This window comes from Desmodus rotundus, chromosome 7, assembly GCF_022682495.2.
Source record: "Desmodus rotundus isolate HL8 chromosome 7, HLdesRot8A.1, whole genome shotgun sequence".
Lineage (NCBI taxonomy): Eukaryota > Metazoa > Chordata > Mammalia > Chiroptera > Phyllostomidae > Desmodus > Desmodus rotundus.
In genome coordinates, this window is record NC_071393.1 from 117,072,776 (window position 1) to 117,097,624 (window position 24,849).

The window sequence follows — 24,849 nt, forward strand, 5'->3', positions numbered from 1 at the left end:
GAAAAATAGTTCAAAAAAACAAGGATAGGCTAAGGAGCCTCTGGGATGGGACAACTTCAAACATACCAACATTTGAGTCATAGGGCTGCCGAAAGTAGAAGAGGAAGAGCAAGAAATTGAAAACTTAATTGAAAAAATAATGAAAGAAAACTTACCAATTTGGTGAAGGAAATAAACATACAAGTCCAGGAAGCACAGAGTCCCAAACAAGATGGACCCAGAGAGGACCACACCAAGACACATCATAATTAAAATGCCAAAGGTTGCCCTGGCTGGTGTGGCTCAGTGGATTGAGTTCTGGCCTGTGAACCAAGGGGTCACTGGTTCAACTTCCAGTCAGGACAAATGCCTGGGTTATGGGCCAGGTCCCCAGTGGGGTGGGGAGCACATGAGAGGCAACCACACATTGATGTTTCTCTCCTTTCTCCGTTCCCCTCTCTCTAAAAATAAGTGAATACAATATTTTTTTAAATGTCAAAGGTTAAAGATAAAGAGAGAATTTTAAAAGCAGCAAAAGAAAAGAAGAGAGTTACCTGCAGGGAGTCCCCATAAGACTACCAGCCGATTTCTCAAAAGAAACTTTGTAGGCTAGAAGGGATTGGCAAGGAATATTCAAAGTCATGAAAAGCAGGGACCTACAGCCAAGATTGCGCTACCCAGCAAAGCTATCATTCAGAATGGAAGGGCAGATAAAGAACTTCCCAGATAAGATAAAGCTAAAGGAGTTCATCATCACCAAACCATTATTATTTGAAATGTTTAAAAGGACTTATTTAAGAAAAAGAAGAAAATCAAAGCAATGAACATTAAAATGGCAATAAATTCACAACAACCAACCATTGAATCTAAAAAACAAACTAAGCAAACAACTAGAACAGAAACAGAATCATAGATATGGAGATCATTTGGAGGGTTATCTGTAGGGGGAATGGGGAGAAGGAGGGTAAATGTGCAGGGATTAAGAAGTACAAATTGGTAGGATCAGAATAGACGGGGATGTTCAGAACAGTGTAGGAAATGGAGTAGCCAAAGAACTTCTGTGCATCACCCATGGACATGAACTAAGGTGGGGGATTGCCAGAGGGAGTGGGGAGTACCCGGTGGATGAGGGCAAAGGGAAAAATTGGGACAACTATAGTAGCATGATCAATATATTTTAAATAAAAGAAAGCGGTGTTAGTAGTATTGAAGTACCAGTAGCAAAATTTGTGATACAAAAAAAAAAAAAAAAAAAACAACCAAACCCAAAACAAAGAAACCTATTTCTAAGAGGTAAATAAGTTTTAAGAATTTTTAAAAGATGTACTGGAGGAAGTATTTACGTTCTAACTGCAGGTATATGTTACTGTTTGTGGTGTTTAGACAGTGATTTTTAGGTTTCTATTTATTTGTAGGCTCACCATCTGAGCTAAAAAGACCCTTGTGTTGACCTTGTATCCATGTAGCGATTTTCCTTTGGAAGTGTTTTCAAAGGTCCATCTTGTGATCATCTTTAGGTCAACAAGGTGCTACTGGGCCAGAATTCTACAAATAACCCTCAAGGCCATGCATGCAAGGCCTGGCTCTTGGCTTCTGTTCCCGCCTCCTCTCTCCACTCTCTGTGTCAATGCCTCAGCCAGACTGACTTCTTCGCTGTCCTCAGAACGCAGACCCCCTGGAGGAGCAGAGTTCTGTCAGTGGGCTCAGATGGCGACAAGCTTCAAGTCACCCTTGTTCTGTGCTGTACTTGTAACACCTGACACCCAGTGGGAGGCATTTGTTAAATATTTGTTGAATTTAACCATGAAAGGGAGAGTAAGCCGGAGAAACTACGTGCTTTTCTAATTCACACTTAACGGACCAATGTGCAGTACCCAGATGCCCTGATGCCTTGCCAAGAGTACCTTCGACAAGGCCATCCCAGCTGTGTTTCAAGAGATTTCCCTTCTCTGGGTCTAGACCTGCACTGGCATAATTACAAAGGTGTTTGGTTTTTTCCTTAAAGATGACTGTAACAGTTTTCCTTTTCCTTTTGTCCCACTAAAGAACTACAAACCACTCGCTCAAGTACGGCAAATGGATTGTCCAGGCCGTCAACACTGATCTTTTCTCTTTTCTTTTTCTTAAAGGCGATCTTTGGCAGCCAAACGCTACCTAACTCCAATTTATGGACAATGAGTAATGGTGCAGCCTGCAGAATTTCAAGTGCCACAGTTAGTGGCCAGAAGCCAACCACTCTGCTACAAAAAGTGGTGCCACCTCCAAGTTCTTCCTCCTCCCTGGTCCCCAAACCCCCATCCAATCACAAACAAGTTCTCAGAAAGGCAACATCCCAGAGGGCTTCCAAGTAAGTTTTCAATAATCTCCTGAGTTATATCAGTTCTGTGCTAATAGAGCTCTTTACTTATGGAATTTTCCAGACACTTGGTACTGAATTGTTGAAAACTAGAGCACCTGATGGGTAATAAAGGCTAACTGGTTCTCAGCTCTGGCTGCAAGTTAGAATCGCCTGGGCTCTTGCTTACCCTGTGGGAGGGGCAGGCACTGCTCTTAAAGGTTCCCAGGGATTGTGATGAGAGCTGCCACCACACGTGGAGTTCAGGGTCATTGCTCACCAACTCTTCCAGCCTCTGGCAAGAGCTACAGTCCGACAGTGCACCAGGTAACAATGCTGACCTGTGGGCTTGGAGAAAGGGAATGAAAAATTCCTCCTGGAGGTATTCTCTTCGTCACTCTACAGAGTCAGATCTGCAGAATTTCATATACAATTCAGTGCCCTGCTCCCTTCCTGTGTTCACTTTTAGGCACTTGAGTAGGATGACGCAGATGTGGGATGTCAGTGGGAAGATTAACTTCATTGGCATTAGTAAGCAGACTGTGTGACAACGTTTCTGATACTGTGGGGTCTTAAATAGTGGTACTTTTGCCCTACTTTCAGTTCTTCTGGCTGGGCTAATCAAGTTAACGGAGACAGATTAACAGGAGAAAATTGAAGTTTTAGTGCACACACGGAGAATTCCAAAGACGGCAACGAACAAAGCGGGGGGTGGCTTCAATTTCAGAAGTGAGAATAGGTGATTTACAGATAGTTGAGGAAAAGAAGAACATACATGGCAGGAAAATTCCTGCCAGGCACCTCAGAAACAGTAGGTCATGGGGGGAGGGGGTTATCTCCTAACAGGCTTAGAGTCTTTCCTGCTAAGGTAAAGATTCTTAAGGTGATTAAGCCAAGGCTCCCTTCCCAAAGCAGGTTTTTTTGTCTGAATCTCCGACAGGAAGAGGGGAGGGGGTCAAAGGCTTCCTTCGAGTCTTGTTTCTTAATTAACAGCTTAACATCAGTAACCCAAAAACCCAGCTTCATGTTGGTTCCCTTCAATGACTTTGTAGTTTTACCTCAAAAACTAAACACAAACAACAAACACGTTTCCGCTCCTGAATCAAATTTTTGTAGGTCATTTTCTTCCCTCTACCTCCTGCCATTTTTTAGCTAGTGAACCAGGAAAGGACCGGTAGAGGGCGTTGGACCTACTGGCCCTTCTCCATTTAAAATGAAGATGCCTGGAGGAGGCGGGCGTTTCCTGGTGTACAGACACCCAGAGGAGACTTGTGTATTTCTCTTGTTCTCCTTACAGCTCCTCATTCATTTGTCCTTTACACAACCAAATGCAGTTGTAAAAAGGGATCCTAGGACATTGTAAAAACAGTGAGTGTTTTTCCCTCCTCGCACAGTGAATCAAATTTTGAATTTCAATTGAAAGCAATCCCCTGTGGCTGTTTTAATTATGTCGTTACCATTTTTCTTTTATCCAACAAATATTTATTCAGTGCCTACTAAGTGCCGAGCACTGTTCCTGGAATAATTGGCATTGTGATGACTTTAGGGAGCTCTGGGGCGGTAGGGGAGGGCAGCAGGAGGGCTGCAGTGTGTGGTTGAAAGCCACCAGCACAACAGGAAGGGAGCTGTATGGCCCCTTACCTTAGAGGGAGCGGGGTCCAGTGCTTCAGGGTGCAGCCTCTGGAGCTGGCCTGCCTGTACTCACATCCCCACGCCACCCTTGACTGACTTGAGACCTTCTGCAAGTTACAAGTCACTTAATCTCTGGGCCTCAGTTTTTTCGTGTGTGAAGTGGGGATAAAAAGAATATCACCTTCCCAGGACAGTTGGCAAATAGTAGCCAAGTGAGCAGGTGTGAAGTAATGAGACGAGAGCTAGCACAAGCATTCTGAAACACTCTGCTTCACAGGTGGGAGAAGCCCACAGGTAGGTAGGAAAATCAGGGAGTCGGCTTCGAGTGCTGAGGTTGTCGGTGTGCTTCCTGCGTGTGGACTCTCTGATTGTGACCCGTATCCTGAGGTGGCCCGTGATGGCCTGTGTGGCTGGCAGGTCCGCTGGGGGAGAGGCAGGCTGGGTCAGCAGGCAGCTGGGCTGCACATTGAAGATGCCGCTCACTGTCCTGAGCTCCCTGCTGGCAGGAGGGCGCTTCAGCCTGCTGAGGTGGAACTGCGGCGCTGTGGACAAGCTTTGCTTTGCTGCATTTTTGTGGTTTCTTCCCTCTGACAGGCAGGAGTGTGGGAAAACCGGAAACAGCTCAGCACCAAAAATGCACAGAAGGGGGGAAAAAAGCAGATTGCTTCAGAATTTAAGAAATATAATCCAAGAATCAAAAGGCATGCTGTGAGGCGTTGTTCCAGGAAATAGTTTCCAATTTGCCTTTAAAACTTGAGCACAAGTCTCTGAAGCTAAATCAGTTAGCACTAATGGAGACCTTAGCGTCCCCTCCACCACGTGAAACGTGCGGTGTCGTGAGGGCCCCGCTGCCTTCCGTGTTCTTCCAGCTTTCAGGAAACAGAAAAGCATTGTTTTTCTCTGTCCTGAGTCTATGGAAAGTTCTCTCTGTGAAGTATCCACATACATTTTTTTAAATAAACTTTCATTTTAGAATGAGTTTAGATGTACAGAAAAGTTGTACAGACAGTACACCCAGGGTCCGCCGTCATTAACACCTGATGTTGCCGTGGTGACACTGGAGAATGTACCACACTAGAAACCGTCACTGGGGTGTCATTGCTGCGGACGGCACTCTGTACCTGATTTGGATTGATGAAGTTATTTTTAATCTAGAGAACCCTTTCAAGGGTTCTGCAGTCCAGATCCTCAGTATCAGTTGATATATTCTTGTTATTCTAAAGTGAATCATGTTTCTGGCCAGCGTAGCAAGTTATTTAACATCTATGTGACTCAGTTTCCTATTTTAAGATAGGGATAATAATAGTACCTGCCTCACAGGGTTATTGGGAGACGTAAGTAAATTAATGAATTCCAAGCACAAATACAGTGCCTGGTACATAATACAGATAAAATAAGTACTAGGTAGATGGTTAATACTAAGGTGGCATTTCAGGCAATTTCATATAATTTTTCTACATTCTTCATACAGGCTGTGTTACTTCATTTGCTGGGACTGATTGCAGCCTTTACTCTGGCTCAGTTGAGATTAATCAGGAACCCTCAGTTGTGACTGGTGATACTGAGTCACACTCAGGAATGCCATAGTGGCCCCAAGAGACACAACTAATGAGAAGTTGTAATGAGCTTCTGACCATGCCAAGCCCTGTGTTTTGGGGTTGAACTTCAAAATTCTCCTAGCACAGAAGTTGGCATTAGACAAATATAGAAGCAATTTCCAAGAGCATCAAAGTTTCCACATCCTAGAGGGCTGACTTTAGAGAACAATAGAACATAAAAGATGGAATGCCGTTTGGATTTTGGTGCGAAGGGAGTTGAGAATCACAACAGTGGAGTCCTGTTTCTTTATGATAATGTTCAGGTCACTTTCCCCCTAAAGGTTTCAGTTTCCCGTCTGTAAAACCAAACCACTGTCCCCACTGAATAATCCCCCCAAATAGCTTGTTTTCTGTCTGTTCCGTCGAAAGCTTTTTTTTTTTAATGAGCACATTTGTTTTTTAATCCTGATGCTTTACAGCCATTTTCATCATCCCTTTTTGGCCCAACGGTTCTTTGTTCGAGTTCTCAAATCCCTTACTTGCAGTTCCTTTAGCTAAATCTCATTTGTCAATTCTGTAAGGGAATGATTGCGATTTTTTTAGCCTTTTCTGTAGTGCCAGCAGCCCTTCTTGATTTTCCTCTCTAATGTTCACCACACTTCATAATTCAGTGCCCACTTCAGACCCTCCTTTCCGAACTATTTGTGGTATTTCTTCCAGGCAGTCAGCTGAACTGAGAGCTGTGACAGCCTGTGAGCGGCTACTGCACGCACATGAACTGTCTCTTCCTTGCAAATGACCTTCTTTTCAGAGCCAGAGTTACACTCTCCAGGAAACAGGGCGAAAGAAACCTGAGGAGGTTCACGTTTGCCAAGGACCTGATCAAAACTCATAGACTAGAGGAGAGTTTGGAAGGGCAGGGTCAGAACTGTTGCACCTTGGGGCCCCTCTGAAGAAAGAAAGCTGTGTAAGGAACACCAGACTCACCAAAAGTGCTTTTCTTTAGACAACTGGGATTACCTTCCCTCACCCAGGTTTTAGGACCTTCTCCCTCAGGGTGGCCTTAGTGGAAGTCGAAGATGACTGCTGTTCTGTGTCAGCACCCAGGACAGTGGTGTTTGTTGGAAGCTGCTAGGGATTAGGTGGGAGGAAAGCCATTGGGAGCTCAGCAGCATGGTAAAACCAAATACCAATTAATCTGACCCGAACGTTTGGCGATGTCAGAAATATGATGGAAGATGCTCAGAAACGAATGTCAGAAAAATATAAAAATAAGGACCAGGTAAGAAAAAAAGAAAGCAAAGCAATACCTTTTTAACGTATGCTTCGTTAAAATGGGGTACACTGATCAGGCGTTACAGTTGCCCAGCATAGGTTCTGGATGTGGGCATGGAAGATATCATATTGTAGGTTAGCCACCTTCTGTCAGCCTTTCAGCCCCTTATTATTTGTAGTTTCAAGAAATATGGTCAAATCTAGGGCCTTGCCATCCTTAAATGCAGGATTCCCTAAATTATGCATTTCCGAAAAATATAATTTTAAGGGTTCCTAGACCCAATTCCAATGTGAGCAGAGGAAGGGGGAGGGTTTCCCTTCACATCAAGAAGCAGTTCTCAGATACCAGCAGGGGGCCCAAAAATACAACTAAATGTTAACTCTGTCTACATAGAGATAACATTGGATTCCACAGGTTAAAGTCAGTCCTGTTAAACTTTGCGTGTGTGTGCACATGTGGCCGCCTGCACGCATGCACACACTCACACACACGCGCAGATGCCAGCCACAAACCCAGACTTCTAAACTGTGCTTCTGACCAGCTGGCTACAGATTAGGAGCTGTGGGTTGGAGGTTCCAATGACCCCTCCAACTCAGAATGCCCGTGCAAGGCCAGGTTGTTACCTGTAATTCTGACCTCCTGGCTGCATACCAAAGGTTCCCCAAACCCACTCCTTGGGTTCAGTTAATTTGCTAGAATAGCTCACAGAACTCAGAGAAACCTGTTACTTACTAGGTGACTAGTTTATTATAAAAGGTTGTAACTCAGAAATAGCCAGATGGAAGAGACGCACAGGACAAGGGGTGCGGCGCCGCCGTGCTGCACCAGTTTCCCTGCACCGTAACTTGCTCACCAACCCAAAGCGCCCAGAGCCTCCTCCTCTTGGGTCTTTATGGAGGCTTTAATTCCATAAGCATGATTGATCAATCATTGGCTGGTTGGTGATTGATTCACCTGAAAGTTCCAACCCTCTAATCACATGGTTCTCTTGGCAACCAGCCCCCATTTTTAGGTGTTTCTAAAAGCCACCTCATTAACATGGCAAGACACCTCTATCACTCTCAACACTTAGGAACTTCCAAGGGTTTGGGGAGCTATGAGCCAGAAACAGGAGGAAGACCAAAGGTGCATTTCTTCTTATTATAAACCACACTATCACAATAATGATAGACTTTTAGTGCTGGAATCTAAAAGAATAGAGGCATAGTGTGGGGCTGTGAGTGTAGCAAGGTGCACAGGTGGTCTGTGGCAGAACTAGAACTGGAATCCACATCACCTACTGCGTTAACCGAGGACTCTTTCCAGCAGACCACTGATTTCAAAGGCCCCACCAATCTATTCAAAGTCATTCTATACAGCAGTGTCAGCAAGTCATCCTAAAATACTGCCTTTCCATTGCCATTTAGTCCTCTTATACCCACCTCCCCTCTGCAATCCCTTTTTTGCTCAATCCCTCCACCCCCTCACCTCCTCCCTCCTTAGCTGTCATCCTGCTCTCTATCTATGAATCTGTCTCTGTTTTGCTTATTAGTTCAGTTTGTTTATTAGATTCCACATATGAGTGAAATCATATGGTATTTGTCTTTCTCTGACTTGCTTATTTCAGTTAGCGTAATGTTCTCCAGGTCCATCCATGCTGTCTCAAAGGGTAAAATTTTCTTCAATACAATAAAAAATTTTTTAAATAATAAATTTTAAAAAGAGGGAGGAAGGGACAGAGGGAAAAAGAAAAAAAAGTTCATTGAATATTTGAGGAAAAATATTAAGTGTAATCAACATCATATAAAATGAAATTGAAGCAAATTAAAGTGTAAAAACTATTATTTAGTATTAAAATATAAAATACTGCCTTTGAGAAAGTGCAATGTAAGCAGTTAGGAACCGACATGCTCCCCTTCCACACCAGTTTTCCCACTTAAGTGGCCAATAAAATACTCAACAGTAGAAAGAATTAGTGTCACTGTTATGCTGAGCTGTTGGGGAAATTTATCTGTCAGATGCAGAAGGTTTGGATTGAAGAACAACGTTGAGGGCTTATATACTGCCTTCCTATGAGATTGCAGTCTAGGAAATCAGTGGGGGACCTGGAATACACCAGATGACACGCTCTCACTCTGAAGGATGGGGTCTGGAGGTAGCAAGAGGTGAGGGCCAGGCAAGGAGTCTGCCACTCAGGTTCTTTCCTCTACCAACCATCTGCGTTTGGGCCTCAGCCAGTGGATGCATTAGAGGTCCTAAGGCTTTTTTGGGTCATGGACAATGACATCATTCATAAAACTGGGTACTATAACCACACTCGATCAAAAGTGCCACTGGGGTGTGTATGGTGCAGTGGGGAGAAAGAAGTACATGAGAGTCAAAGAATTAAAAGGGCCTTTGGTGGTTCTTATATGTGTAATTTAAATTAAAATCCTACTTTTCACTTCTGCCCACCATATGTTTAAACAGTTGTTAACATGGAAATGTAACTGCCAGGTATTTCCTGTCTGTCATATCCCTTCTTTCTTATCTGATTGTGAAAATCCCTTTTTAAAAGAGACAGAAACCTATACTAATCTTTGACAGAATCTATATCAGTTCCTCCACGATCATAAACCCTTAATGGCAAATTTAGACTTTCCTTTCTGAAAGTGAGCAAATATTTTAAAATCTTGGGTCCTTGGAATAGATGGTATAGTTTAAAGGAAAGCCCTATGGAGAAGATTCAGAGGAGCTGCCAACCTCTGAAATAAGTTTAAACAAAAAAGAAAAAATTTTTTCTTTTAGAAATTACTCATGTACCCTATCATGTCATCTGGACATAATGACAGTTTTACTTCCTCCTTTCCAATTTGGATACCTTTTATTTCTTTTTCTTGTCTAATCACTGTGGCATAGGAAACCCTGTAGTTTCCACCAAAAAACTACTCAACGTAATAAGCGAGTTTGGCAAAATAGCAGGCTACAAAGTCAGTATTCAGAAATCCATGACATTTTCGTACATCAACAATGACCTATCAGAAAGAGAAACTAAGAAAAAAATCCCATTTACTATAGCAACAAGAAAAATAAAAGGAATAAATTTAACCAAGGAGGTTAAAGACCTGTACTTGGAAAACTACAGAACACTGAAGAAAGAAATTGAGGAAGACACAAATAAGTGGAAGCATATACCATGTTCATGGATTGGAAGAATTAACATCATTAAAATGTCCATACTTCCCAAAGCCATCTATAGATTCATTTCCTATTAACATACCAATGGCATATTTCACAGATCTAGAACAAATATTTCAGAACTTTATATGGAACCAAAAAAGGCCCTGAATAGCCTCAGCAATCTTGAGAAAGAAGAACAAAGTTGGAGGGATCACAATATATGATATAAAACTATACTACAAGGCCACTATATCAAAACAGTCTGGTACTACATAAGAACAGACGCATAGATCAAATAAAGAGAATAATGAGCCTAGAAATAAACTCATGTCTCTATGGGTTTACTTGACAAAGGGGGCACAAGCATACAATGAGGTAAAAACAGCCTCTTCAATAAATGGCTTTGGGAAAACTGGACTGGTACATGCAAAAAAATGAAACTAGACTACCAACTTTCACCATACATAAAAATAAACTCAAAATGGATAAAAGACTTAAATATAAATCATGATACCATAAAAATCTGAGCAGAAAACAGGCAGTAAAATTTCGGATATCCTATGTAGCAATATTTTTGCTGATACACCCAAGGGAAATAAAGGAAAAAACAAATGGGATTACATCAAATTAAAAAGCTTCCACATGACTAAAGAAACCATCATCAAAATGAAAAGGGGAACCAACTGTATGGGGAACATATTTGCCAATGATACATCAGACAAAGGTTTAATCTCCAAAATATATAAAGAACTCATATGACTCAATAACAGTAAGACAAACAGTCCAATTATAAAATGGGCAAAGGACCTGAATAGACACTTCACCAAGGAGGACATACAGATGGACCATAGATATATGAAAAAATGCTCAACATTGCTAGCCATCAGAGAGATGCACATTAAAACCACAATGAGATATCACCCCACACCTGTCAGAATGGCCATCATTAATAAATCAACAAACAAGTAATGATGGGGTTGTGGAGAAAAGGGAGCCCTAGTGCACTGTTGGTGGGAATGCAAACTGGTGTGGCCACAGTGGAAAAATAGTATGGAATTTCCTCAAAAAACTAAACATGGAACTGCCTTTTGATCCAACTATCAAAACACCTAAGAATCCCAAAACACCAATTCAAAAGGACTTATGCACCCCTGTGTTCATAGCAGCGCTACTTAAAAGCCAAGTGCTAGAAACAGCCTAAGTGCCCATCAGTAAATGAGTGGATCAAAAAGCTGTGGTACGTTTCCAAAATGAAATACTGCACAGCAGAAAGAAAAAAGGAATCCCTACCTTTTGCAACAGTGAGGTTGGAACTGGAGACTATTATGCTAAGTGAAACAAGCCAGTGAGTGAAAGACAAACACTATATGATCTTACTTATACAAAGAATCGAATGAATAAAATAAACTAATGAGCAAAATAGAACCAGAGACATGAAAACATGGAACAGACAGACAGCTGCCAGAGGGGAGGGTGGAGGGAGGTAGTGGTGGAAAGACGGGGAAGGGATTAGTCAAAGAACGTGTATGAATGACCCATGGACATGGAGCACGGTGTGGGAATTGACTGTGGGAACAGGGTGGGGGTGGGCTGAGCAGAGGAGGGCAAAGGGAAAACTGGGACTACTGTAATAGGATAAATAATAAAAAAATAAATGTGAGAGCTCTAAAAAAATTACTAATGTACTTAAAATTTAAGAGTGAGTGCATCAGTATGCAGAGCTGGAAAAAGCTGTCATAGAGAGAGAGCAGTTTGAGGTGAGGGAGGATTGCACAGAAATTAGAAATACCTGAGTGAACAATTGGGTTGAACCCAGTGAACAGAGATTGGGCACTGTGGAACATTAAATTAGTGAAATAGATGACAAATGTTAAAAATTCTGCCAAAATTTTGAGGGAAAATTATACAAAGACAAAAATAATGAGAGAAAAGATAGAGTCAACTTAAAATAATGAATTCCAAAAAGAGAATACAATAGCCATTATTATTGGCAAAATAGGCCAAAACATAAGGACGTAATGGGTTTTGAACAGTATAATTAATGGGATTAAATTAATAGATATACAACTTTGTACCCTGCAGAGCTCCCATGGAATATTTTTCAAAGCTAGAACATTTCAATTAAGTACTCAAAAAGTAGAAATTATACAGTCCTCATTCTCTGATTTACAATAAAAAAAGTAACTTGGATCAAAATTATATTACATGCTATATAAAAGATAAGAATTGTACATACAAAAACAAGACAAGGATGCCTATTCTCGCCACTTTTTTGTTCAACATAAAAAGTTGAACAAAAAAGTCCTAGCCAGAGCAGTTAGGCAAGGAAAAGAAATACAAGACACACAAATTAGAAAGGAAGTAGTAAAACTGTCTCTATTTACAGATGACATGATGTTATACATAGAAAAACCTAAAGACTCCAATAAAACAAAAAACTGTTAGAACTAATAAACAAATTTAGTAAAGTTTCATGATACAAACCCAGTATACAAAGAATCAGCTACATTTCTATACACTAACAACGAACTATCAGAAAGATAAATTAAGAAAACAATCCATAAATAATTGCATCAGAAAGAATAAAATACCTTGGAATGAAGTTAACCTAGGAGGTGAAAGATCCTCCTAGGATCTGAAAACTATAAGACATTGATGAAAGAAATTGAAGAAGACACAAGTAAATGGAAAGATACTCCATGCTTATGAATTGTAAGAATTAACATTGTTAAAATGTCTATACCATCCAAAGCAATCTACGGATTTGAAGCAATCCCTCTGAAAATTCTGCTGGCATTTTTCACATAAATTTTTTTAAAGGTAAAATTTGTATGGAAGCACAAAAGACATCAAATAGCCAAAGCAATCTTGAGAAAGAATTATAAAGCTGGAGGCATCACACTTCCTGATTTCAAACTATATTATAAAGCTATAGTAATCAAAAGAGTATGGTATTGACATAAAAACAGACAAATAGATCTAAGGAACAGAACAGAGAGCCCTGAAATATACCCACACATATACGGTCAATTTATGACAAAGAAGCCAAGACTACAGTCTTGGGGAAAGAACAATCTTTTCAATAAATGGTGTTGGGGAAATTACTATCTTATACCATACAGAAAAATCAACTCAAAATTAATTGAAGACTTGAACATACAACCTGTTACCGTAAAACTCAGGGAAGAAAACATAGGGGATAAGCTCCTTGACATTGGTCTTAGCAATGATTTTTTGTGATTTGACACCAAAAGCAAAGAGGCAGCAAAAAGCAAAATTAAATAAGTGGGACCACATCAAACTTAAAAGTTTCTTCATAGGAAAGAAACCATCAACACGATGAAAAGGCAGCCTACTGAATGGGAGAAAATATTTGCAAGTCATTTATCTTGTAAGGGGTTTAATATCCAAAATCTATAAAGAACTCATACAACTCAGTAGCAAAAAATAACAATAACAATCTGTTTTAAAATGGGCAAAAGAACTAAACAGACGTTTTTGCAGAGAAGACATAAAAATGACCAACAGATGCATAGCATGGTAATTAATACCACTAATTGTTGTGGAAGGACCAATCAAAACCATGATGTGGTGTCACCTGTTAGAATGTCTGTTTTAAAAGAGAGATTTAAAAAAATGAAAAGAAAAAATAGAAATAAAAGAAAGGGAAGTGTTGGCAGGGATGTGGAGATAGGGAACACTTGCGATGTTGATAGGTACAAAATTGGTACAGCTACTATGGAAAATAGTATGGAGGTTCCTCAGGAAATTAGATATGATCCAGCAGTTTCACTTCTGGGTATATATATCCAAAGGAAATGAAAACAGGAAATTGAAGAGATATCTGCACTCCCGTGTTCATGACAGCATTACTCACAATAGCCAAGATAGGGGAAAAACTTACGTGTCCATCAATGGATGAGTGGATACAGGTGATGTGACACACACACACACACACACACAAGAATATTATTAAACCATGAGAAAGAAGGAAATCCTGCCATTTGCAACAACATGGATGGGCCTTGAGGGCATTGAGTAAAATAAGCCAGGCAGAGAAAGACAAATACTGCATGATCTCACTTGTATGTGGAATTGAAAAAAAAAAGTCAAACTCAGTAAAAAAGTGGTTGCCAGGGGCAGGGAGGTGGGGAAAATAGGGAGAGGTTGCTGCAAGGGCACAAACTTTCAGCGATAAGAGGAGTAAGGTCTGAGGATCTAAAGTAAAATATGTTTCGCATTATAGAAATATGCGGAGAGTAGAATGTGACTGTTCTCATTAAGATAAATAAACCTGTGAGGTGATGGGTGTGTTAAATAACTAGATAGAGGAATCCCTTCACGATGCGTGTGTTTATCAAGTCACCGTGACACACACTTTAAATATCTTACAATTTCACTCATCAGTTTTACCCCAGTAAAGCTGAAATATTTCTTAAAATGAAAAAAAGAATTGTACACATCAGAACTTTTATTTGAAATGTAGTTCAAGATGTACTAAAAGGACAACTCATGATATAGAAATACTGAAAAGAAATTAACCAAGATACAAATGGCAGGTTGGCTTCAACTGACATATGACTTCTGCTGATTTCCCAGAGCATCATGTTGAAAAGAATTATGAGGACTTTTCTGAGCTCCGCAGTAAAGAGTGCTTGGATGGATTAGTAGTGTCCACCACAGACAGGGAAGATGCTGGAACTGGTGAATATGTACGTGATCTATTTGTCATACCTGAACTAAGCTTTCATCTCTTGAAGTTAAAAAAGGGTCAATTTAAAAAGCTAAGAAAAACATCTAATGAAATCAAGGAGAAAAGTAATAGAAAGTGAAAAGCGAGCAGTAAAATTAGTTAAGTTCAAGGCACGAGTTAGTGTCGGGCCCGGGATGAAGAAAATAAATGTAACTCTGCCAGAAAAAATAAGGGAATTAAAATATAAGAGAAAGGTTTTAAAAGTAGATGTAGAAGAGATTGAAAAATTATGAGAATATTTTGCACAATTGTATGCTACTGAATTTGGGGGGAAAAACTATCAAAATTGGTTCTTGAATAACAAGTAAACCAAGTAGAACAAGGCAAAAAATTTTAAACTATCCAGATGGTTCTCAAAAAATCAAGTACATGGGCAACCTAGGAAGCAATTTTAAAATATCATCCCAAATAGTTTTTTGAACCTTTCTTCTGAAATCTGTGGAGACTTTCTAGTGCCTCCAAGTTCAAGCTGAGTCCATACCCGGACATGAAAGCCTTCTGCAGTCTGTCCTCTATTCCTGTCTCCAGCCTTCCCTGTGCTAGACTACCCCCTTGCAGAGTCTCCCCCACCGTTGTTCCCGCACGCTTACGCCATCCCCTCTGTACGGAATGCTTGTAGCCTCTTGCATCTAAGTCCTGCCCTTTGTTCAAGATCAGGTTTTAATTTATCACCTTGATGGAGCTTTAACTGCCCCATCCTTAGTTTTTCAGCTGACTCTACCATCTACCTCCTTGTCTCCTTTTTTCTTTATATGTGTTCTGCTTCCCAGAAATTTCTCAGGGGCATATGCCTTGTCTTCACCATTTTATTGCATATAAAATGCCCACTGTGCTAAGCATTGCGCTGGATGTTGGTGATGACACCAGTGGACAAGACAGACATGAGCCCTGCTTTTACGGAGTTTGGTTTTGAGAAAGGAGATGAGTTCAGGCCCCTGCTCTTGATATAGCTTATGTTCATGAGGGGTTCTCAGGCAATGGTGCTGATGGGAGTGACATAGTTTTTTGCATCCAGGATCACTAAATAACAATTACCATTGATCATTTCTCCTATGTAGAGTGTTGTGAGAGGCAGTAGAAACAATTGCTAACAGCCCAAGATTTCCCATTAGATTTGAATCCTGGTTCCTTCACTTAATGGACTGTCATTTAGGGGTATCTCTAAGCTTCTGTTTCATTATCTATAAAAGATTGCTCTACACCTTGGGGTGGTTCTCAGGATTAAATGAGATCGTGTATTTCCCTGACATACATTAAGTGCCCATGCACGCTGGTTGGTGCCTTTGTGATTTCTGCTGCTGCTGTTGTTTCCTGTGAAAAGAAATCACGTTTTTGTTGTTAGTAAGATGATATTCAGGAGTGTGACTTGGCTCTAGCTAGCGAGGCTATGGAAATTCAAACACATTCTGATTTCCTGAACACTAATAACGCTAATGACTATTGAAGGCAACGGCTTAGTTTCAAATAAAACAAAAGATTAGATTTGGACCTACTGACTTCCAGTCAAGTTGGCTCCATAAGTTCACACTTAATATTCTCCCTCGGCTTTAAACACGTAGCAGTGAGAGATAAAAAGCTTAAAGAAGAAAACCGAAAGGGCATAGCTGAGCTTCAAAACAAGAGAACATCCCCTTTGGCCTCAAAATGTACAGAAATAAATGAGAATCAGTGAAAAAGGCTGCAGCGAAGGAGGCTGGAGGGTGAGCTTTCTGAACCCTGCTTTGGAAGCAGGCAGCAGCAGCCCCAGTGGCATGCTGGGACCTGAGAGTGCCCCACCCTAAAGGAGAGACTAAAACCAGGCTCCTTAATTGAAAATTAAAAAGTGATTTTCAACGGGATGATGTTGGCAATGTCCAGAGTCATTTTTGGTTTTCATAACAGGGCAGCTGAGGGTCGGGGGTTGCTATTGGCTTCTAATGAGTAGATTCTAGAGATAATGCTAAACAACCTGCAAAGCACAGGACAGGTCCCCTGAACAAAGAATTATCCAGTATAAAATGTCAACAGTGCCAAAGACAAAAAAAACCCTGAGCTAAAAAGAATGCAGTGGGCCCTGCTATTGGGAGGCTGGTAAAACTGGCGTGGACCTCTTCGCGGGAGACTGTGCGCCTGCAGAGCCAGGTAGCAATCCCACACCTGTGCAGCTGAGTCCTGTCTCAGAACTCATCTGGATTTCCACATACCACTGAGGCAAGGCCACCAAAATAACCTCTGTATAGTCTGGTCTGGACTGGGGTTCAAGGGCCTGGGTGGTGGCAACTACAAAATCTTCAGTTAGGGAGGAGTGAGCAAGTAGGGAGACGAGGAGGAAATGCTTCCTATTCAAAATGAGCCTGCAAACCAAAATCCCCAAACCCCGGACTAAATGTCATACTAAAAAAGGTTGCCAACAAAATCAAGAACTAGAGCATGAATTCCTTACAGACGAAGTTCATGTTTCTAAGTGGTCAGACGTGTTGGATTCTGTGTCAGATAGGCGTGTCTTGTGGGACGTGACATGCGACTGAAAGGAAGATCAGGGGAGAGACATGAGGGAAGAAGCCATGCTTCAAAAACTATTAACTGAGAATTTTCTAGAATCAAAACCATGAGTCTTCAGCTAAAAACTTCATTCCAGGTACCAAAGTAAATGCACTTCTAGACACATCACAGTGAGACTGCAGAACAGTAAGCATAAAGGGAAGCCTCGCAGACGCCTGAGAGAAAGGTCACTGAAACTACTCAGGGGCACAGGGTCCCAGCATTCTCCCCTGCAGCGATGGGGGCAGAAGACAAGGGCGATAGCTTCAAAGTGTTAAGTAAGGTAACTTTCAGTCTAGAATTTTATACATAGCTAAACTGCCACTCAGGAGAGAAGGCAAAATAAAAGTAATTTGAAATATTTCAAGTCTAAGAGTACCCAACGCATGACCTTCGGTGAAAGAACTAGCAAAGAACTAGTGTAGGATGAAAGTGAACACAGAAGTCTCGGATGTCGTGCAGCAATGAAGTACAGAAGTTTTATAAAATGTCGATGCGTGTTAGTGACTAAAAGAAAATTATTGGTCTGCTTTAAAAAGATAAAACACGTTTCAGACAACACCAAAGTTCAGGGACAAGAATACTCAGTGGATAGTGAAGGTATTACAGGTGTCTGTCAAGTTTAAGGGCAAGACAGAAATATGAATGGCTTCACCTTTCTTAGGAAAACAGGAGCTAAATGATTGATATACAGTCTGCAGCTGTCAAACCAAAGGAGGGGGAGAGAAGGGAATGCGGAAACTTGATGAATCCAGTGGAAGGCAGGAAAGTCCGGGGTGGGGGTCAGCAAAGGAAAAGGATGGTAAATGGGGGAAAAAAACCTAAGATAATAAAAATAATTCCAACTATATGAGTAAGCATGATAAGGTTTAACAGGTTATACTCTTCTATTAAAAAATTATCAAATTGCATTTGTTTAAATGTTCAGTTACAGGCTGCTGTAAAGGGACATCTGAAGTAGAATCTCAGAATGACAAAGAATTGGGAAAAGACAAACCATGCAATACTAATTAGAAGGAAAATTAGTAGAGCAATAGATGGAATAGAATTAAGCAAAAACCATTAGTAGAAATAAATAAAATCACTAGAATGCACTTATTAGAAGCTTAAAATGTATAAGTCAAAAGATGACTTTTCAAAAAATTATAAGAATAAATTGGCAAATTATCATTATAGTGTATAATTTATTTAAATATACTCCTATCAGTGTAAGTCAAAAATTTCTGAGGATTTTGAATATTTGAAATGCAGAATTAACAATTTCCTTTAATCAGTGACTTTTAGTCTTATTTGACCACCACTTATAATTTTAAAAATACATCTTGTATGCAACCCATTGAATATCTATATGTATATGAAACAGAAGGTTTGCAAAATACTATCCCATGTTGCTTGTAAAATGCCGATTGTCCCCTGAATTTTACAATGCCCTTACGAGTCACAGTTCACAGCCTGAAAAACATTAATAGCTATGCACAGACCCCTGCATCCAAAAGGGAGAATATACATCCTTTTCAAGTGTATGTGGAACATGTACAAAAATTCAGCACACAGTGTATGTCACATATGAAGGTTCCACACACTTCAAAAAACCAGTATCAAATAGTTCACACTTTTCAACTACAATAAATACACTGACATTGGAAATAACACAAAGGCGTTTTTTAAAGGCTGTTTGGAAATTTGAAAAATAGAGAACATACTCTCCTGTGTGAAAGAGGCAACCATAATAAAACACTGAGAACCGCGTGGCTGCGAAAGCGCACGCAAAGGCAACCTTCAGTGCGTTTATTGAACAGACAAGAAGGATTGAAAATAAGTGAGTGAATCATTTAATTTGAAAAGCTAAGTAAAAGGAACAACAATACATCAATCGAAGTAAAATAAAAGCGCAGACCAGCACATGGGAGAACACGAGAGAGCCGCGCCTCATACGGCGTGAGGCGTGTGGCACGCGGTGCTCACCAAGTGCTGGCGAAGGAGTGACTGCAGCTGACGTCACAGTAGAGAGGACCACCTCCGGAAACTGGGATGAAAAGGAGACAAGACCCACATAAATAACTTGAGGAATAAAAAGGAATACAATGACAGACATAGTGGTCTAGATGACGTGTAGTGCGTTTATAGGATGGAACCCTACGTACCGCTACTCCACAAACGTTGGCTTCACTAAATGTTTCTGGAATTGAGTTTGGAAGCAGACCCAAATTAATAATGTTCTCATTGTTGTTTGCTGAGGATTGGCATGTTAGGTTCTGTTGCTGGAATGTGTATACAATCCCTGGACTTACAGATAAGGGAGGGGACGCACACACTCCTACACCTGTGTGCCTGTAGGTGGGTTGTAAGGAAATGTGTAAGATCCTTAATCTGTGAGCGAATGTTTACCAGGAAAAGTCCATGTTCTCTTCTTGGAATTCAATTCGTTAACCTAACTTGTGTCTTGGGATTTCTTCTCTCCTTTGGAAATTGAAGGAGGTTGGTTGTCACTGGTATTTTATAAAAATGACGTAGTTTGGGGGTGATTCTTTTCAGGACCTTCACAGATGCCACCGTGCCTCTGCCACAGCCCTGGCCAGCATTTCCAGGCCCACTCTCCCTGTAAAACCTCGAGTATTTTCCTTTTGTGGGTCCTTACTCCTACAGAAAGGTCATCTCTGATGTGGTGGCATGAATCCAAGATCAACTTTCACTAAACCATTGAAATAGAAAACTAGTACCTCCGTGTTAGAGATGTGGGAAGCCTTGAAAAGAACCTGAAGAGAAACAATATAGCACCAAACCACAGTCAACCTTGTGAAGTAATGAACAAAACAGATCTTAAAGAAAGGATATCACTTTCAGAGAAGTTTCCACTGATCAAAATAGTTGGGGGGTGGGGGAGAACAGGGGAAACCACAAATAAACTAAAGGCTCACCAAAGAAGCATGTCAGAAAGAAGGGTTACCAGCAAAATGGATAATGGGGACCTTGCTCTTTCGAACCCTCCTGGACAGGCACGGACGCCGTGTTGTGTAGGCTGGCTGTGTGGTGCGGTCTTGTCCGGTGCCAGTGGCATTCCCAGCCAGCCATTGAATCGGCTTGTGTTCCCTATTTTGAGACTTGCCCTAAAAGAAACCTTTCAAAATGATAAATGCAGGCAACATTTCAGCTTATAGAGATTATTTGTTTGTAATACATTTTTGAACAGTTTCTTTGAAAGGCCTGGAAGAGCTATTGCCCCTCACTCAGAGTAGGAATAGTGCCCATGTCTGGCTCTTTCTTGGAGTTCAGAAAAATTGGAGGGCAAGAGAAGTAGACAGGAATGGAGCAAGTGAATTGAATACTGGGCTAGGATGTATACATTTAATATTTAAGGAAAGTCTTCAGGTACTAGCTATGAACATACCCCGAGAGAAAGAGACTGCCTAGTTGAAAAGAGCATGCCACTGTTACTGGAATTCTAATTCTTTGTTGCCACTATGCATGGCCACATTTCTTATCTCAGTTTTTAAGTGGCTCTGTTAATGAGGAAGCCTACCCTTCAGCAGCTTTTGACAATTGTAGACAGAAATTCAGTCTCTGTAGGTGAACTAAGCCCATTTCCACAGTTGAGATTGTACGGAGCCTCTAACTCTCAACCTTTGGCTACATGTAATACTTTTCCACTTCCTAGGACGTGTACCATTTCCATAAAGAGCAATTAAGGACCACTTATAGGACCAGATAGTCACATCTTGTGCTCACAGATAGGATTCATATGGTATAAAGTTAATGGCACTTTTCTTTCTTTCTTTTAAATTTATCGATTTTAGAGAGAGAAACATCAGTCTGTTGTTCCACTCAAAGAATCATTGATTGATTCTTTTTTAAGTATATTTTATTGATTATGTATGCTATCACAGTTGTCCCAATTTCTTCTTCCCCTTTATCCCCACACTACCCTGAATGCCGCCCCCCCCCCCCCCCCCCGGCATTCCCCTCCTGAGTTCATGTCCATGGGTCATACATATAAGTTTTCTGGCTTCTCCATTTCTTATACTATTCTTAACCTCCCCCTGCCTATTTTGTACCCACCATTTATGCTTCTTATCCCCTGTACCTTTTCCCCCATTATGCCCCCTCCCCACTGATAACCCTCCATGTCATCTCCATTTCTGTGATTCTGTTCCTGTTCTAGTTGTTTGCTTAGTTTGTTTTTGTTTTTAGGTTCAGTTGTTGATAGTTCTGAGTTTGTTGTCATTTTACTGTTCATAGTTTTGATCTTCTTTTCTTAGATAAGTCCCTTTAATATTTCATATTATAATGGTTTGGTGACAATGAACTCCTTTAACTTTATCTTATCTGGAAAGCACTTTATCTTCCCTTCCATTCTAAATGATAGCTTTGCTGGATAGAGTAATCTTGGATGTAGGTCCTTGCCTTTCATGACTTCCAATACTTCTTTCCAGCCCCTTCTTGCCTGTAAGGTTTCTTTTGAGAAATCAGCTGACAGTCTTATGGGAGCTCGTTTGTAAGTAACTGTCTCTTTTTCTCTTGGTGCTTTTAAGATTCTCTCCTTATCTTTAATCTTGGGTAACTTAATTATGATGTGCCTTGGTGTGTGCTTCCTTGGGTCCAACTTCTTTGGGACTCTCTGAGCTTCCTGGACTTCCTGGAAGTCTATTTCCTTCGCCAGGTCGGGGATGTTTTCCTTCATTATTTTTTCAAATAAGTTTGCAGTTTATTGCTCTTCCTCTTCTCTTTCTGGCACCCCTATGATTCAGATGTCGGAACATTTAAAGTTGTCCCAGAGGCTAAGCCTCTCCTCATTTTTTTTGAATTCTTGTTTCACCATTCTGTTCCAGTTGAATGTTTATTTCTTCCTTCTGTCCAAATCGTTGATGTGAGTCCCAGTTTCCTTCCCTTCACTGTTAGTTCCCTGTACATTTTTCTTTATTTCACTTTGCATAGCCTTCACGTTTTCCTCCATTTTTCGACCATACTCAACTACTTCTACTCAACTACCAGTGTTTTGAACTGTGCATCTGATAGGTTGGCTATCTCCTTGTCACTTAGTTCTTTTTCTGTAGTTTTGACCTGTTCTTTAATTTGGGCCATATTTCTTTGCTTGGCACACCTGTTACATAGTAAGTGGTGGAGCCTTAGGTATTCACGAGGGCAGGGCAATTCAGGACACTGCGTTGTTCCTTGGTAAGTGGGGGAGGGGTCCAAGAGGGAACTGTGCAGCTTGCTCGGCTCTCTGCTGGCTTTCAGCCACTTTCTCTGCTACCCACAAGCAAATTGGGCCCTTCTGGTGCTGATTCCCAGGTGGGTGGTTTTGTGTACATTCTAGGACCTTGTGGGTCTCTCCAGTGGACTCTCTCGTGAGGCTGGGAGTTTCTCCCACTGCCACAACCCCTACGGATTTTTATAGCCAGAGGTTTTAAGGCTTTAGTTTCCTGCGCTGGAACCCTGGGTTGCGCAGCCTGTCTCACTTCGCTCCCCAGTTGTTCTTCCTGGTTTATCTGCACACAAATGTGGGACTGCCTGGTCCGCCAGCCACCACCTTGCCCACTCAGTCTGCCACCTTGCTGCTTGCGTCCTCTCAGCCCCAGCTGCCTGTCTCCACCCCTCCTGCTGGTCTGGATGAATGTTTCCTCTTTAACTCCTTGGTTGTTGGACTTCCATACAGTTCAGTTTTCTGTCAGTTCTGGTTGTTTTTTGTTTTTAAATTTGTTGTTGTCCTTCTTTCGGTTGTGCGAGGAAGCAAAGCGTTATCTACCCACCTACTCCTGCATCCTGGCCGGAAATCATTGATTGATTCTTGTATACACACTGATCGGGATGATGCTCTAACTCAGCTCCCCGTCCTGGGCAATGGCACCTTTCTTGTCCCATCTTTTCAGTATTTCTCACTGTAAAACTCCGATATTTTCATACCTGCAGTTTTTCTGAGTTCATTGCTAGCCACCTCTTCATATTCCACATGTACTATGATCAGAAAACAGCCGGTCATGGAACTGCATCAGACACACATTCAAGTTTGCACACTCAGCTCTTCAGAGAAAAAGAGAAAGTACAACTTCAACAAAGTGGCCGATTCCATTTGATACTGCGCTCAGGATAAGATGGGAGATGTGTGGTTCCTCTAGTCAGTCTCGTTTCCCGCGCGCCTGTCTCAGAGGAAGGGCAGCCCACTGTGCTCCGAGTTATTCTCCTGCTCGGAGATGCATTTTCACAGCATGGCCTCTCGCTACAAGCCAGCTACCTCATCGGTGTACAATCGAAGCAACAGAGATTCATTCCGATGCCGGCAGGAAAAAAATGTGTGTGTTGAATTTATTAAGAGATTGTTTGTCAATCTCAAATGAGACCTTTCTTCCTAGGGAATTTTAAGAATGATTTTGACTCTGAGATTTCTGTCTCATAGATTGCCAATTAATTACCTTTCGACCTTAATAGCAAATTGCTGTTAACATTCAGGTTCTGAATGTCTTGTGCTCATTTTTCTACAGTTTGGCACTAAGGGTCCAAACTGAGTTAGAGAGTCCAGGAGTCATCCAATTTAGTATTTCTGTGTGTGGTAAACTTATGGTGAATGCAGAGGTGGTCAGTATCCCTAAGTAAAGATAATGATACTAATAATTGTTTATTCAGTCCTTAATGTAATATCAGACACTGTGCTAAGATGTGCTTTTCATCCACCATCTCATTTAATCCTGGACAGCCCTGAGTTAGGTCCTTTTATCCTGACGTTAAGACATAGTAGCTGACTTAGAGACAACCCAGGAAACACATGCATGCCTTCCTATAGTGCAGGTCTTCCCAGGAGGGCAGCAAAGGACCGTCGCAGGAGCAGATCAACGAGCGCAAGTCAACACACAGGCTCTGGGCAGCTGGATTGCAAAGGTTCTCGTTGCAGAAGCTGGAAAGCATTTTCCTGAGGAAACAATGTTATCACAACAAAAGCATATTTGCCCATAATGCGCCTGGGACAGTAATACACAGACCCACACCGTTTTGTGCACCAGTGTTGTCACGGAAAAGTTCACTCAGAGTTTCCTCTTGGAAGGCTCTGGAAAGTGGACCCTATGCTAGAACAGGGGAGTCGTTAGAAATGTTGTTCAGATGAATCAGGGGTGGCTCCCAACGCCTGTGATGAGAGCTGATGGAGGAATGAGTGGAACTGGGCACAGGGGACAGAGGGCCAGGAGGTTTCACCTGAGAAAGCAGGAAAAATGAGGGTGAGTGTAGGGAGGCAGTTCCAGAGAGGGGAGGGAGAAGACCAGAGAGTTCGGGCACCCAGAACTCACTAGGTCTAACCTCCTCTGGATCTTCTGGGGTGTGGCCTTCGTTTCTTCTCCTGACCCCAGAATTTCGCCTCCTGCTTCCCATTTTACTGCTGACAGTCAGGGTTTCCCTGTGAAGCTGAGACTGACCCCATCCCCCACTCCCACCCCTGCGGCTTTTTTTTTTTTTTTTTTTTCCACCCAGCTTCTCCTAACACAGGCGAATAGACCCAAGGCCTTTAACTTCTATAAAAGAAAGATCCTAGGCCCTCCAGAACTCTTCCGTTTTTACCTGGACCTGGAAGAACAAACATCACCCTATGGATGCCCTGGGCATTTCTTTGGGGTGGGGGCAGTCCATAAGGAGCTAAAATAAAATGCATAAGCATTCCAGATATAGGTAACCAAGGGTGAAGCTTGTGGGAAAA

General features: G+C 41.5%; 1 protein-coding gene across 11 annotated transcripts in view; it reads left to right on the forward strand.

The window, feature by feature from the left end:
* TTLL5 (tubulin tyrosine ligase like 5) overlaps positions 1–24,849 on the forward strand; it is a 252,493-nt gene that overhangs the window by 182,580 nt on the left and 45,064 nt on the right. For all 11 annotated transcript variants that reach the window (XR_008427229.2, XM_053927529.1, XM_053927528.1 and 8 more), the window contains one exon: positions 2,109–2,326. Coding sequence is in view for 10 of the 11 variants with exons in the window: in XM_053927529.1 (XP_053783504.1) it covers positions 2,109–2,326 (218 nt within the window). In the remaining variant the exon portion in view is untranslated. The remainder of the gene's footprint in view (positions 1–2,108; positions 2,327–24,849) is intronic.